This window comes from Hoplias malabaricus, chromosome X1, assembly GCF_029633855.1.
Source record: "Hoplias malabaricus isolate fHopMal1 chromosome X1, fHopMal1.hap1, whole genome shotgun sequence".
Classification (NCBI taxonomy): domain Eukaryota; kingdom Metazoa; phylum Chordata; class Actinopteri; order Characiformes; family Erythrinidae; genus Hoplias; species Hoplias malabaricus.
In genome coordinates, this window is record NC_089818.1 from 18,001,080 (window position 1) to 18,014,794 (window position 13,715).

A 13,715-nucleotide genomic window follows, 5' to 3' on the forward strand; every position below is an offset into this window, starting at 1 on the left:
CATTTGTCTGTTAATGTGCATGTTCTTCAAAGAAACATGTTTAATATTTTATGATAATATACTTGAAGTTTGGGGTGAAGAACAGCAGCAATTTGGCCCCTTTTTTCATTTTAAAACTCTGAGTAGCTTCATATTGTAAATGGTTGCAAAAAAAAAGGTGTCAGCCACATGAACCTGTATATTTGCGCATTCGAGCTGTTTCATGGTCAGCCCTAACCGTGTAGGCGTTTATCACCGTTCTAGGTAAGAGTGCTTGTGTTTGTGTGGTCGGCTGTTATTGAATCCCCTGGACTGGAGACTCTCTGGCGGTGCCCCTATCTGGTTAACCAAGGGTTATGAGCTGTGATGTGGTGCATTGTGGGAAAACCCAGTTTTAAAGGTCCTCTATGATGTGGAGGAAAGGCTTTCTCAGATCACCTTCCTACTTTTCTCTCTTACAGTCACTCTTGTCTGGTTCACGTCAGCTCTCTAGATTAGATGGGAACTCTGATGGTATGTTGTTCAGATTATATGTTAAAAAACATTTGGATATATTTGCTCTGTTTTGTGATCTGTCTCATATCAGATAATGTACTATTTGGATTAAAGCTCCAGTAATTCCCAGGATTTTATGAGAATGGATTGTTTGTTTGGCTAGTAGTTTTTTAGACATAGATAGGGCATATATTCATCTTTTCAGTCTGGGTATATAATCCCTATTTTTTAGAGAAAAAGCTGTTTTCACACCAAATCGTGACCAAGATAAAATATTACTTTTTTATAATTTAGATTATTGAATTGACATCTGTTTGCCAATCCTCAAACATATTTTTCTTGGTTTATTCAAATTTACTCTCCAGTGCTAGTGCCAGTTCTCTTTAACTGAATCTCCCATACTGCAAGATAACCACCAAAATGGGGTAAACGTATGCTTGTATCATAACACAAGGAAGTGATGATGGAATATTTTTGACCTACCATGCTGTAAGATGACTGAGGTTGGTTGGATATCCTCCCACAGTAGGGCTGTTAAATGTCCATTTTTGCATACTAAGTTGCCAACGCTGGGAAGTTTAGCCAAAATTGTGCCTGGTTTTCAAAAAACTCTGGTAAATTATTGCTATAATTTCCCATGGCTATTATTACCCAGCACATTTCTAGATTGACTCGAGGCTTGTTTAGTGATCAGTGACTAGTTGTACAAGCCACATGCCAATATTATTTTGATTTCTTTTTGATTATTTGATTACAAATTTAGGTTTGCGTCTTAGTGCAGTGGGGGGAAAAACCCAGATTGAAAGACATTATTCATAATATTTTACCCCTGTTGCAAGGATAAAGAACACAAACTGTAGTCATGAAAAAGGCTGCGTAAACAATATTGTGATTTTGTGATTATTTGCTTCAGTGTCTGTGATAGGTTTCCTGCTTAGACTCAAGTTTACCAGTTTAGTGTTTTTATGTTTTGCTTCTCAAGAAATACTACATTGAATTGTAGGTTCTTTAGGTTAAAATGGAAGAAGGCTTATGTTGAATCTGTGCTTATAAGCATAAGTTCACAAGTCTTAAAAAGTTTGATGCATTTTGGTCAAGTTTAAAATGTTTACAGCCTTTAATTTAACTCATTGCACTTTCTTCCTTCCTTCAGGGGTAGTATAGCTTGTGAGTCTATGTGTGTTGACTGAGGAAGGATGAGTGATACAAGCATCAGAATGACCACAGCAGGAACAGACAAAGAACTTAGTGATCTCCTGGACTTCAGTGTGGTAAGCGCAGATTTCTCCCATATGGTTTAGGTTAGGAAGTACAGCTGTCTGTTCACCGGAACTTAATTATAGCATTATGGCATGCAACCATAACCACTCACCAGAGTTAGGGTTGGGCAGTATGAAGAGATGTTTTGTTATTGTAATAAAGTACATTACTATATGCTTTACACCACCGCTGTCCAAAGAAAACATTTATCTTTTTTTATCAAAATATAGTTTAATGCATCACGTGAACACATATTTTGTGTGAAAATGTCTTGATGAATGAACCAAATAAAATGCTCCAAAGTTACTTGGAATTAAATCCTTTCACATTGACTCCCATTGAACGTTTATATTGTTTTCTCTTCTTCTATTAAATGACAATTTTGAGAGGCATGTTTTTCTTTGGAAAACAGTGAAAATAATTTTCAGAAATTGGGGAATTGCTTAGAATATAAAAAACAGAGATAGATCTAGTTAAATATAATAATTATGTTTTCCAGTATCACTGCAATTTTATTTTTATTTTTTTAAGTGTGGCATTTCCTGGTATTCCTATGGCTTTTTCAAAAACATCGTACAATTTATCCCGAAGATTATTGTGCTTTCATGTCAGGCAATTGTAACCAGAATGTATATTCACTTTCTTTCTTACCAGTGTATTATTGTTTTGTCTAGAATTGTAATTTAAACATATGCCGTTCCTGTTGTGTTTTTGTTTCTTTAAATATTCATTTTTTCATGTTTAAACCTGTATTTATGGTGGTTTACCCCTGTTCTCCCTCTCCTGTAGATGTTTCCTCTTCCAGTGCCCAATGGAAAGAATAGATCCGCTACTCTAAACAGCACACCATTTGGAAGCTCAGGTAGGCCACACTGTTCTCGTCTTTTAACTCTTCTCCAGTCGAGAGTTATTTCTGACCATATTATAGTAACAAGGTAAAAATAAAGTTTGTTTATTTAGAGCCTTTCTCAAACTGACTCAACAGAAGGAGGCTATAAATGTAATATAAATTAGTTTGGACACAATATACATTGAGAGTTCAGACCCTGAAATTTGAGTTAAACAGAGAAGGGAACAAATTTGTGATGTGTTTTAAAAGCTGAGAAATAGATAAAATGGAGATTTTCCCAAACTTGACAGCTATTCTTTCTTTGGTGGCTTCAGCTGTTTCTTTTCCATCACTATTTGAGAGTGAAGGTGTGGGAATGGTTGCGGGAAACTGACAGAACAGCCCCCATCCCCCATGAACATCAACAACAAACATTAAAACAAATGCACAACCCAAACCCTTCTTTCTCACCCTCAGCACCCCCCCTCCCCCTTTAGCTTTTTGTCTATCCATCAATCCTCCTTTTGGCTCCTTCCTCTCAGGGTGAAACTTGAATGTTTCTGTTAATTACTGTGATATTCAAGAGTTAGGAGCTTCTCCGTTTGCTAAGTAATTACCAGTAGTGGCCGATATTAATGAGTGGTTCATTTGAGACCAACCCCCCTTCTACTCTACAAAGGACACATGCAGATATTCACTTACAAGTCCTTATTTGAAATAAGATAGTGTAAGGAGATGTGCTTTGTTGAAACACTTTTGTAAAAGATGGCGGTTACTGTTATTGTCCAGAACGGCTGGGTTGTCTATTGTGAAGCGCACACTCCCCCCACCAGTCATAGGTCATAGGACCAAAGCGTTCTTCTGGAATTGTAAAGCGCAAGCTGATAGGAAGCACATGTGGTTAGCTCTATGGTTTCAGTATGAGCATTTTTCATGTTACAGGGGCTTTTAGAGATTTCTTCACACAGATATAGTCATTGTAGTGTTGGCCTGTATTGATTAAGTAAATAAAGTTTTCACATGATATAGAAGTGTAAATTAATATTGTTAATGAACCCAGGTTCTTATTGGGGTTTAACAGTTTTATTTTGTTCTGCTTTTTGTAAATAACACTAAACACATACAAAGGTCAGATTTACAGAAAAGATCATGACTGTTTTTGGAGCTTATGGACTAGATTTTTTTCCAGAGTAATCTGAAGCACTCAGCAAAAGGCATACACTACAGTTTTTGTTATGCCAAAACTAAAACTCTATATTTTTGTGCACCTTTTATATAGATAAAGTCATCCTAGTATTGTGCAACAGTTGGATTTGGGTGACAACACTTTTAAATTTAAAACGAAATGCACATGAAATGCCTTGATTATGCCTCAAATGAGAGATCTCTTGGTAACAGTTGCAACAATGCAGCCATGCTTAGTCTGCATTTCTGATTGGCCATTTTCAAGCGTGTGAAGGTCGCTGCCTTCCTCAAGCTTCAGCACCCACAAAACCAAACCTGTCTGTAAAGGTTCATGTTGACATTTTCCCACCTGTCTAATATCAAGGGCTTTTACTGGAGGTACATCCCCAGTCATCTTTCATATGAAAAAGAAACAGACAGAATGCAAGTGTCATAATCCACAAAATGTTTGGTTATATAAATAAATAAAGATATTTAAGGAATTAGGGTTGTCATAGTTTTTTTTATCACAGTTGATTCAATGCAGTTACTTATATTATTATATTTTTGAGATTGGTATTGACCTTGTTACCTGGTCCACTCAGGTTTCATTTGGAAAAACATCTATGCGTGAAAGGAATATTAGCATATAACTCTGATTTGTTGTATCTAAATGTACAGTAAAGCATACAGTTGTCATATATATATATATATATAATATATGTGGAAAAACTCCACATATATTATAGTTGGTTAACTATGAGAACTGAGTAGTATATATTATGAATTATAACAGTCCCAGAAGACACACAACGTCCTTCTTTTTGTCAAGAGCAGTTTATAAAAGTTTTCTCGCATTCTCTTACAGCCGTGAGCGCCTGCCGTGCTTTGTTCTCTCCTGCTGCTTTGGCTGCTCACGCTCTTCCACACCTTGCCACTGTCCTCTGGTGATAATGATTCAACTTGGCATGTTTAAAGCTACAGGACCGCGAGACAGCGGCCACACACTGTCATTTAGCTCCGTCTCCATGACATTTACTGTGGCGGGGTGTGCAGCATAGAATCACTGACAGCTATTCGTTAGCTTCCTGTGATAACTCTTTCATGGTGCTTGATCTTGATTCCCTGAGGTGTTGCTGGCCAGTGAGTTTCATTTACTGAGTATGTGAAAGTGAGAATAACTGGGATATAAATATAACTGCAAAACTCTGCTGAAAAACACAGAGAAACACTGAGGTTTGCATGAAGCAGAACTTTCCATTCCTGAAGGTGGCCAGGGGCTTCCGGCCGATCAGCAGAGAGAGTAAAAATAAGTTAAAGTAGAAAAAAGGGTTAATTATAGTTATAACCGATATTGAATTCCAGGGTGATTTTTAATTATGAAAAAAAAACAATGTAAACATAAAACTAATTTATTTAATGAGACTGCATTAATTTTAACCTGTGTGTGTTCCATATGTCTGTGAGAGGGGAGTCAGAATTCAGCTCAATGGCCATGTTAATATCTGTTTGTCTAATGCTATCGGGACATGTTGAAGTTTTGCACTAGTGTCATGCCGAATCTGTGTTATTACAAACACCATGTTTGAAAATTACACTTGGCTGATTTATGCTCTGTTGGATAGGTGGAAAATTTACATGCTTAACATGTCTCAGTTAATAATGACCAAATCTGTGTTGATGATAAACATTTTTCTTTGCTTTTTTTTTTTTTTTTTTTTTGCTTTGTTAAAACTCTGAGACTTACGATGGCCTGTTTTTGTGCTGAAATCCAGTATTCTCTAAATTTAGAATTTGAAAATCCCAAACATGTAACAGGTGGTTCAAAGCAGAAATAAGATGACTCAAAAAATATTACATTCCCTGCAGATACTGTATTTACTCTGCTTCATTTCAGCTAGTTTTAACTGAGTTAAGTGCTGTTGGTTATAGACAGGAAGATATAGGCATTGGTGATTAAAGGGAGTATTTGCAGTCTAGCCCGTGTTTCCTGAACAAAGTATTGTTATGATATTATGGATATATCTGTGTATCCTGTGGGTTAATGGCTTTATGCCTTTGTGTTGTCTTTGTGTGTGTGTGTGTGTGTGTGTGTCATACGTTCTGCTCCTAGCCTGTGACTCATGGCTGACTAGACCCATTCCAGCATTTTTCCTCTGTAATTATAGCCTTGCTCTCTTTAACAGGGTTAGTGTGCACCCTCTTCTTTTTTAAAGGGGTGTGCGTGGATGTGCTTGTCCTGACTCACTCTCTGAGCTGTTCCATGTGTTCATAGACACACACACACACACACATATGCAACAGCACTGTAAGTTTCACTCATGCCTCCAGGGCAGAGAGCAGTATGGGGTGAAGACATCATGAGTGCCAGCTTGTGTCTCTATTGTCCTTAGTAATCAGTGGCTCTGTACAAACAGGTAGCGTGCAAAAGCCGGTGGATCTCAGATCAGCTCTCCAGACTATAATGACTCACCTGCTCGTAAAGAATGAAAAAGAGAAATGATGGTAGATAGGGACTCACCAATCCCACTGGGTTCTCAAACCTGAACTTGAGCCATTGATACTATTAATGATTCATGTTCATGTATCTTCATTTTTTTTACTTAATTCAAACATAGTAGCCTTAATGTCATTATGAATGGAACAATAGAAATACTTGGAATAAAACCTTGTCTTTCAAATATGATTTTGTTCATTCTACTTCAGCTCAGGCAGCGTTATTAAAAATAACAGAAATGGTCCTAAGACATCGTACCCAAAAAGAGCACTAATTTTCAGTAATATGTTTTTTACTGTACACATTTAATAAAGTTATTCAGGGGTGCTGATACTGCTCCAGTATTTTAGATCAGTGTCTCACTACAGAGAAAACAAAGAGCTTAGCTCTGGAGTATATAAAGTCATGATTTTTGCCCTGCAGGTCTTTCTCATATGACCCTGTGCTCATGCCGAAGCCTGAACGGATCAGCTGGAGTCATTAGACGGCTCTTACCGCTGAAACGTGCATGGCAGCTTTTTTATTGAGCCTACAGAGCAAAGTTTTGTTTATTCAGGTGTTGGGGGAATGTCTCGTAACTTCAGGGCGAAGCTTTACCCACCAGACGTTTTCTACAGAGTCAAGCAGGGCTAGTTTTAAAGGACTGCCTCACGATTTCTCTCCCTCTATTCCATTAATCATCTGATCTGTTAATAAGAGTGAATATTCTGCATGCTTATGAATATGGATTAAAGCTATTTTTGAGTGTTTTTTTCATACACCCCCACATGTCATCACCCTCCTGTTGCCTCTCACATTGCTCAGTGTTCACTGTTTTTTTTTTCCCTCTCTCTTTCTATGTCTTCTGCGCATTTTCTTTATCTTTCTCTCACTTTATTCCCTCTTGTGCTCCCACTGTCCCTCATTTTTATTGCTATTCCTGTCTGTTGCTTTTCTGTTTTGTTCTTTTTTATTTTTCTCTTTTTTATTTTTCTCTTTCCACTGTTTCCCTCTCTTTCTTTCCCTTCCTCTTTTTGTATACTCTCTTGCTTTCACTAGCTTTATCTTTTTATATCTGTCTCTTGTTCCTATTTTCTCCTACTGTAACCATCTCTCTCTCCTTATCTCTGTCTCTCTCTATCTCTCTTTTTCTCTCTCTGTTTTTGAATAGCTGTATACAGTATACTTTCTACACCCCATCGTTTTAAATGTCGTTTAAATGACGGCATTCTGCTGGTGAAATGTTCCGTGCTCTCAGGAAGTCCCTGTATTGTTGCAGTGTTTTAGGTAAATAAACAAACCTTAATGAGATTTCCAGGGGCATTGTCTAAAGACAGGTAGTCTGCCGTGGAGCAGCAGAGTGCCCGTTAACTCACTCAGATCGTTCTTTCCTGTTTTTTCGGTCACACTCCGCCGATGATGTGTGTGCATTGACAGGGGAGTCAAGAGATGGCTCTGGCCCAGTGCTGTCAGATAGCACCACAGTTCACAAGCTACAGACTTAAGATGTTCTGCACTTTGTCTCTTGATTGAATTTGCTGACACAAGCCCACGTCTCTCCACTCCAAAACACCTCTGGAACGCTGCCGGGAGATCGCGGTTGTCACGGCAATACTGGCGGCCTCGTATTTCACTCAGGTTCTGCTCTGTCGCCGACGCTGTCATGATTCCCTCCCCCTCCTTCCCTTCCCCCTCTTTTAATTAGACAACAAAACAAAAAATATGAATATTCATAAGCCACGGGTTCATTAATATGCACACTTATGCAAATCAGCACACAATTAAGGCTCTTTTCTCCAGAGATACTCGCCAGCGTTAAAGCAGGAGGGGGCGGTGTTCTGGAAATTTCTGCTCCATCAATCTTTAAAGTTCTCCTGCTCTGCATTCTAACCCAAATGTGTTTGCATTTTCAGAAGCATCAAAGTACTTTACTATTTAAATGTGTCACTGTACCTCTTCAGTACTTGTTTATTTTTTCTTCTGAACACTTGAAATGGAACGGCTTCTAAGTCTGTGCAAAATGTCAAATTCAAAATAGCCCCCACATGGCATGGAATATACATCTTATGGACACATGAAAACACCACTATGGACACTATGCAATATACTGCGCTTTGACATTATCACACCTCCCTGTGCACTACTGCTATCACAGAATGATACATTATGTATACTTTGTGAGCATCCTAACCAACCGCAGGCCCTCTCCAGGCATTTCACATTATCTAAAAAAACAATACAGGCTAGTCACAGGGAGGCACGATTGGTCCAATCACACAGCAGTCACCCTGGATTTTTTGGTGGTATCAAAAAACTGTTTGCATAAGCAGTTTGATTTAATCTGTTTTCTCATTAGTTCAGCCCTGACCAGTCCGTAAAAAGCAACACCAGTGAAATTTAAAAAACAATTCATCTGTTACATTAATGTCTCTTCTCCAGTTAATGTCTGAAAGATTTCTCTGGATAGCATTAGGTTTAAGTCATGTGTTGTTGCATCAGTGGGTCCTAGAAGATAAAAAAAAAGAATAAGCCACCTGTCTTGCAGTCATTTGACATATCTGCAACAGTCCTGCCTGCAATCAATGGATAAATCCATAACTGTCCTGCTGACAGGTGATGTTTGCATTTAAAGAAAGTAGCTGGTTTTGCTCCTTAACCCCATCACATCAAAGGTTTATTTTGTTTTTTCATTTATTCATTTTAAAAATAATCATTCTGTGCCCCTACGCTAGAGATACACCTGCTGTGAACTATGCGTTTGCGCATGCATGATGGCTGCCTTGCACATCCTGTGTCTGTTTGGTGCTTCCCTTGTGCACATTTTCAGACATTAAAAACAAGGTTCAGTATGCGCGTAAACGGTAAGGGCAGTGCAAGCGATCAACAGCATCGCGATGGCGGCAGGTTTTGAAGAAGGGCTGTGTCAGAGCCAAGTCTTTATCTTTCTCTGGTCTGCCCTCTCGTGGAAGCCTCCAATTTCAAGCTTGGCACATAGACAAGTATGCGAACAGTTACGTTCACGACACAGGCGGTTGTCTACGCAAACGCATGGCCAAGCAGCAAATATATCTCTAGCCTAGGTGTGGCATGGCCCTGTCACTGAGAGAAATGTGCTGATGTGTAGAAAAATCTCTGATAACAGGCATTAGATTCTAATAATGTGACAGTTAAAGGCCTGGCATACCGCATACCCCACCAGCGTCATCATATTCCCCCTTCACCAGCCCTGTAAGCTGCTCCCGGTCGTTATTTCTCATAGTCTGAATTCTTTTTATGTAGTCACCAGCATAAATGAGAGGACTTCCCCTGGCCACAGTTTTCATTTCCCCCGTACCTCATTCTGCGTGGCAAACAGATGAATTAAATTAATCCTTTTCAAAGGAATGGATTATATGAAATCCCTTCTTAATGGCAGGCCGGGTAGGCTAATGTAAGAATAGCCAGAGGTGAGCTCAGTGTTTATGCTGTGTAAGCCATGTGTATTTTTATTTTGTTCTGATTTCAGAGCTTTTATTAATAGCTGATGGAATCTTCCAGAATGAGGTGCTAAGCTGCAGGCACTGGACTATGCCAGCATTAGAAAATAAGCAGCCCATTTGTAAACACTGATGATTATAATAATGACTAATGATTATTACCATTGTAGGAAGGGGTGTATGATCTGTATACAGAATTATGTATGTTTCTGTTGCAGGCTTGGACGATAGGAATGGATCAGGCTCTTGGGGCTCAGGAGAACAGAATAGTTCATCCTTCAGTTCACGGGTAAGAATGAACACAGTCACGTTTTCTGTGAGTTTGCCCAACAATGGGCAAACTGTCCACATTTTACACTTTTTAATCATCACTGTTCTCCAGCACAGTCTGTCATATCTGTCACAGTCCATTAGGTGAGAAAGTCCATTAGGCTGTCAGACTTGCTTAGATACTTGCAATGTATGTTGTTGAGACTAGAGCTATCACTATTGATTACGTTAGCAATGTATCATTAACCTGCCGATCATTTTGAAGAAAACTCACAGAATTTTTTATTGGAATAACATAGAGTAAGAAACGTTTGCTATGTTAAAAACATGTTAAGAATAATTGTATTAATATACATTCATTGTTAATGTAGCTGAGCCTGTTGGGGAAAATATAAGTTTATAACATAGTAATATGATACAAATTGCCTCCTTATTGCTGTTGATATGTAGTACATTTTTACTTTTTTTTATTTACAGTTGTAATCTCACATGCATCCAGTACCTCAGTTTTTGTTTTGCTGTAAAGAGGAGTATTTTCAGAACCTCCCCTTTGCCAGAACTCTTAAGATTTTTGTAAGGTGCATGATCAAGACTCGTTTTCCTCACGTAGTAAAACATAGATTCAGTTTCAACCCTCCATCATCAGCTCATCAGAGGAGTTACAAATCATGTCAGTTGATTAGATTATGGGTCAGACATTTAGACACAGATCAGACTCTCTGAAAGTATCTGTCTAGCAGTGCTCTTTCGATGCGCTCTGAATAAAGCCATGAAAAAGCAGACAGTCTGATTCCATGATTGCTGTGTTGTGTGACGTATTTCCTGAGACAGTCGGAGCTTGTAGGTGAGTGTTACTGTGTCAGTTGGTCATCTGGTCAACCTCAGAGATTAGGCGGGTAGAAACATTGATCCCTTCATCTTATCTACTTCTTATCTGATCTCTCAAATGCCACCCTGAATCAGATAGTGTGAATTTGCTGTCACCTCTCTTAGTTAAAAGATGATACACTACGAACCCATTTGGAGCTGTGAGTTTTAAAAATAAAATTAGCTTCATTTACTTAAAATGTATTTAAACTTCCTGGACATCTTAGAGTAAAATAGCTGCTACATTAGCTTTGGACTAGAGCTTCAAGGCTAATGCAGCTAACAGGTTATTAACTCAATCATCAGTCATGTTCTTAACAAATCTTAAATGAAATTGAATATGTGTTTTCTGGCACTTTACGGTATACAGTATGTGGAAAGATGTCAATAAAATGCACAATTGTCAGTTTTGTTCATTTTTTTATTGATCTGTCATTTTTTGAGGGTGATGAATTCTCAATTTCATTTGTTATAAACTCATTTATGTTCATATAGGGGTATGGAGAGGGAGCCCACTACAGTGAACATGAAGGCATGTCCCCCTCACCACTGTACAGCTCAGGAATTGGAGGTATACCTATGCATCATCAAATCATTTTTTAAAAGAACTTCAACTTTTTAATCACATCAGCACTTGTTACTAAACCAAAGCAATACTTGGAGCAATACAAGTTCACTGCTCACCAAAAAGGGTTTACAAAATTTACAGTTTTACATTGCTTTACAGATAAATAAGAAAAGATACCTGGAAGAGATTTGTATTGTTTTCTGTGTCTCACTACTTTTGTTACATTTTTTTAAAACCATTGCATAATTCAGTGGTTAAAATGCAAACAAAATACCTTACAACGGAATCATTTCAATAGATTGCCATAGGGAAACTGGCAAATTATTTATTTTGTTTTATAAATACAGCTAATAAAAACCTCCAGTAAACACACACATGTATTTAAACAAAATTTCTCTGTAGCCTTATGTTTTAAAATATCCTGCACATAGGGTTACCTCTATACCACGAATGGATATTAAACCTGTTTGAGGTCAAAAGCTTTGCAGATATTGAACACTGAATTGTTGGTTTAAAGCATCATCACTGGAAACAATGCACACTGTAGAGTCTGAATTCAAACTGTAGTCTCTAAAATTAAGCAATACACATCCAGTCACTGAATGAAGTTGTTTAAATCTTAATTTTATTGATACACAGATTTCTAAAATATTGGAACTGCTTTTCAATATGCTAGAGTAGATATTAGATGTTTCTTAAAGTTATTGTAAACTGAAAAGAAAAGTTAGAGGTCCCAAAAAGTCTGGAGATTATCAAATCTGCCTCAACTGATTGAACACTACATGGTGCAGTTAGAACTATTACAATTGGGGAACCCCATATAATATTTACAGCTGCCCTTTATACCAAAACTGAAGCACCCAGCAAGTGATCTGTGCAGTTAAGTATGTTGTGTCACCCATCAATGCACTGAACGCATCAATATTTTTGTGTGACACAGATACCATTTATACAGATATGCGTATATGATGACTGTCACCAGCCCAGCATAGCTGAGGTTATAGTGGTCTCCACACTTTGGATGGGGTCACACAGGGATTTCCTCAGTAAAGCCTCACATGATGTGGCCGGTGGGGTGCTGTGGGGGGGATGGGTGTTGAAGAGTGGGGTTAAGTCCACTGGAGCGCAGCCCCAACCCCCCTGGGGCTTAACCAGGGGGGTGGCTGCCTCTCAGGAACAGCGGAAGGTGGGGGGCTTGCTTAATTAGCGCCAGAGCATTTATAATGGGGCAATTTGTTGTTCAGGCCTGAGTCTGAGGCCGTAAACAGTACACCTCATCCACTCTGCCAGCCTTGCTGAGCCAGATGGAGGCCAGCCAAACAGAGAAGAGCGTAAGCAGCCTATCATCCTACACCTTCTCACAGTGAATAAATTACTACAGAAGTGTAAGAGTGAATAATATGATGGTGTGTTTTCATAATCCTGATTTGCTTTTCTATGATGGGTGTGGTCAGTACACAAAACCACACATTTGGAACTATTGTGTGGAACCTGTAAACTGTCAGTGCATAATAACCACATAAACTATGGTTTAATAGAAATGTCAGCCCAACAAATGTTGCAGTGCTTGTGCATTTTGTTTGTTTTGTTGTTCGCTCTAATGACATGTCTGCTTGCGTAAGCAGAAACAGGTTTGGAAGCCGGTGAACAAAAGCATTTGATTATGCACATGAACTTAAGCATTGTGTGCATTGTTTTGCTAAGAAATCCCTTTATCAGTGTCCTGTAAGCCAGTAATATAAAAACATGTCATCTCTCTCTTGCAGGTAAATCAGAAAGAGGAACTTACTCCTTTGGCACACAGGTAACAAAACATTTTTCACTGAAGTCATCTTTACTGTCATTTGAGGTTCTGCTCTTACGGTTTATTTAAATTGCACGGACTCACCTCTGCTTCCATTCACAGTACCATCCAGGGGAAATGTCCATGTCCAGTCCTGATGGCCTGTCTCCATCTGGACTCAAATCTTCATCCACTTTCTATGGCCCATACGGCAACCGCAGGAGGCCCCCTGAAACTGTTCTTGGTAAGATGGACTGAAAGAGTCTTCTGGGCTTGGGCCCAATTTTAGAGTACACATACATAAGCCAGGAAAAAAAATCATCGTTATCAAGCATTACTGTAGTACAACTGTATATTTTAAACCCATTCTCTCAAATACTAGAGCTACAGTTTAGAATAGTTAAGTGGCATAAAATCACCTGAACACCGGCGAACCTAAACATAAACGCAACTCCTATTTGTCATTACAGAGGTTCAAGTGAGAGCATCAGTGGCTCAATGTTCTGTCTCTTGAAAGACTGTAGGCTTTCATACTGCATATTTTGTGG

General features: G+C 38.6%; 1 protein-coding gene across 3 annotated transcripts in view; it reads left to right on the plus strand.

Annotated features, from left to right (window-relative positions):
- The window catches only part of LOC136675665 (transcription factor E2-alpha-like), a 31,953-nt gene that overhangs the window by 4,207 nt on the left and 14,031 nt on the right, over positions 1-13,715 (plus strand). For 2 of the 3 annotated variants that reach the window (XM_066652356.1, XM_066652355.1), the window contains exons 2-7: positions 1,628-1,745; positions 2,524-2,596; positions 9,898-9,968; positions 11,312-11,387; positions 13,151-13,188; positions 13,291-13,411. In XM_066652356.1, coding sequence (XP_066508453.1) covers positions 1,671-1,745; positions 2,524-2,596; positions 9,898-9,968; positions 11,312-11,387; positions 13,151-13,188; positions 13,291-13,411 — 454 coding nt within the window. In that variant the 5' untranslated portion in view covers positions 1,628-1,670. The remainder of the gene's footprint in view (positions 1-1,627; positions 1,746-2,523; positions 2,597-9,897; positions 9,969-11,311; positions 11,388-13,150; positions 13,189-13,290; positions 13,412-13,715) is intronic. The other variant, XM_066652357.1, reaches the window with a different exon arrangement.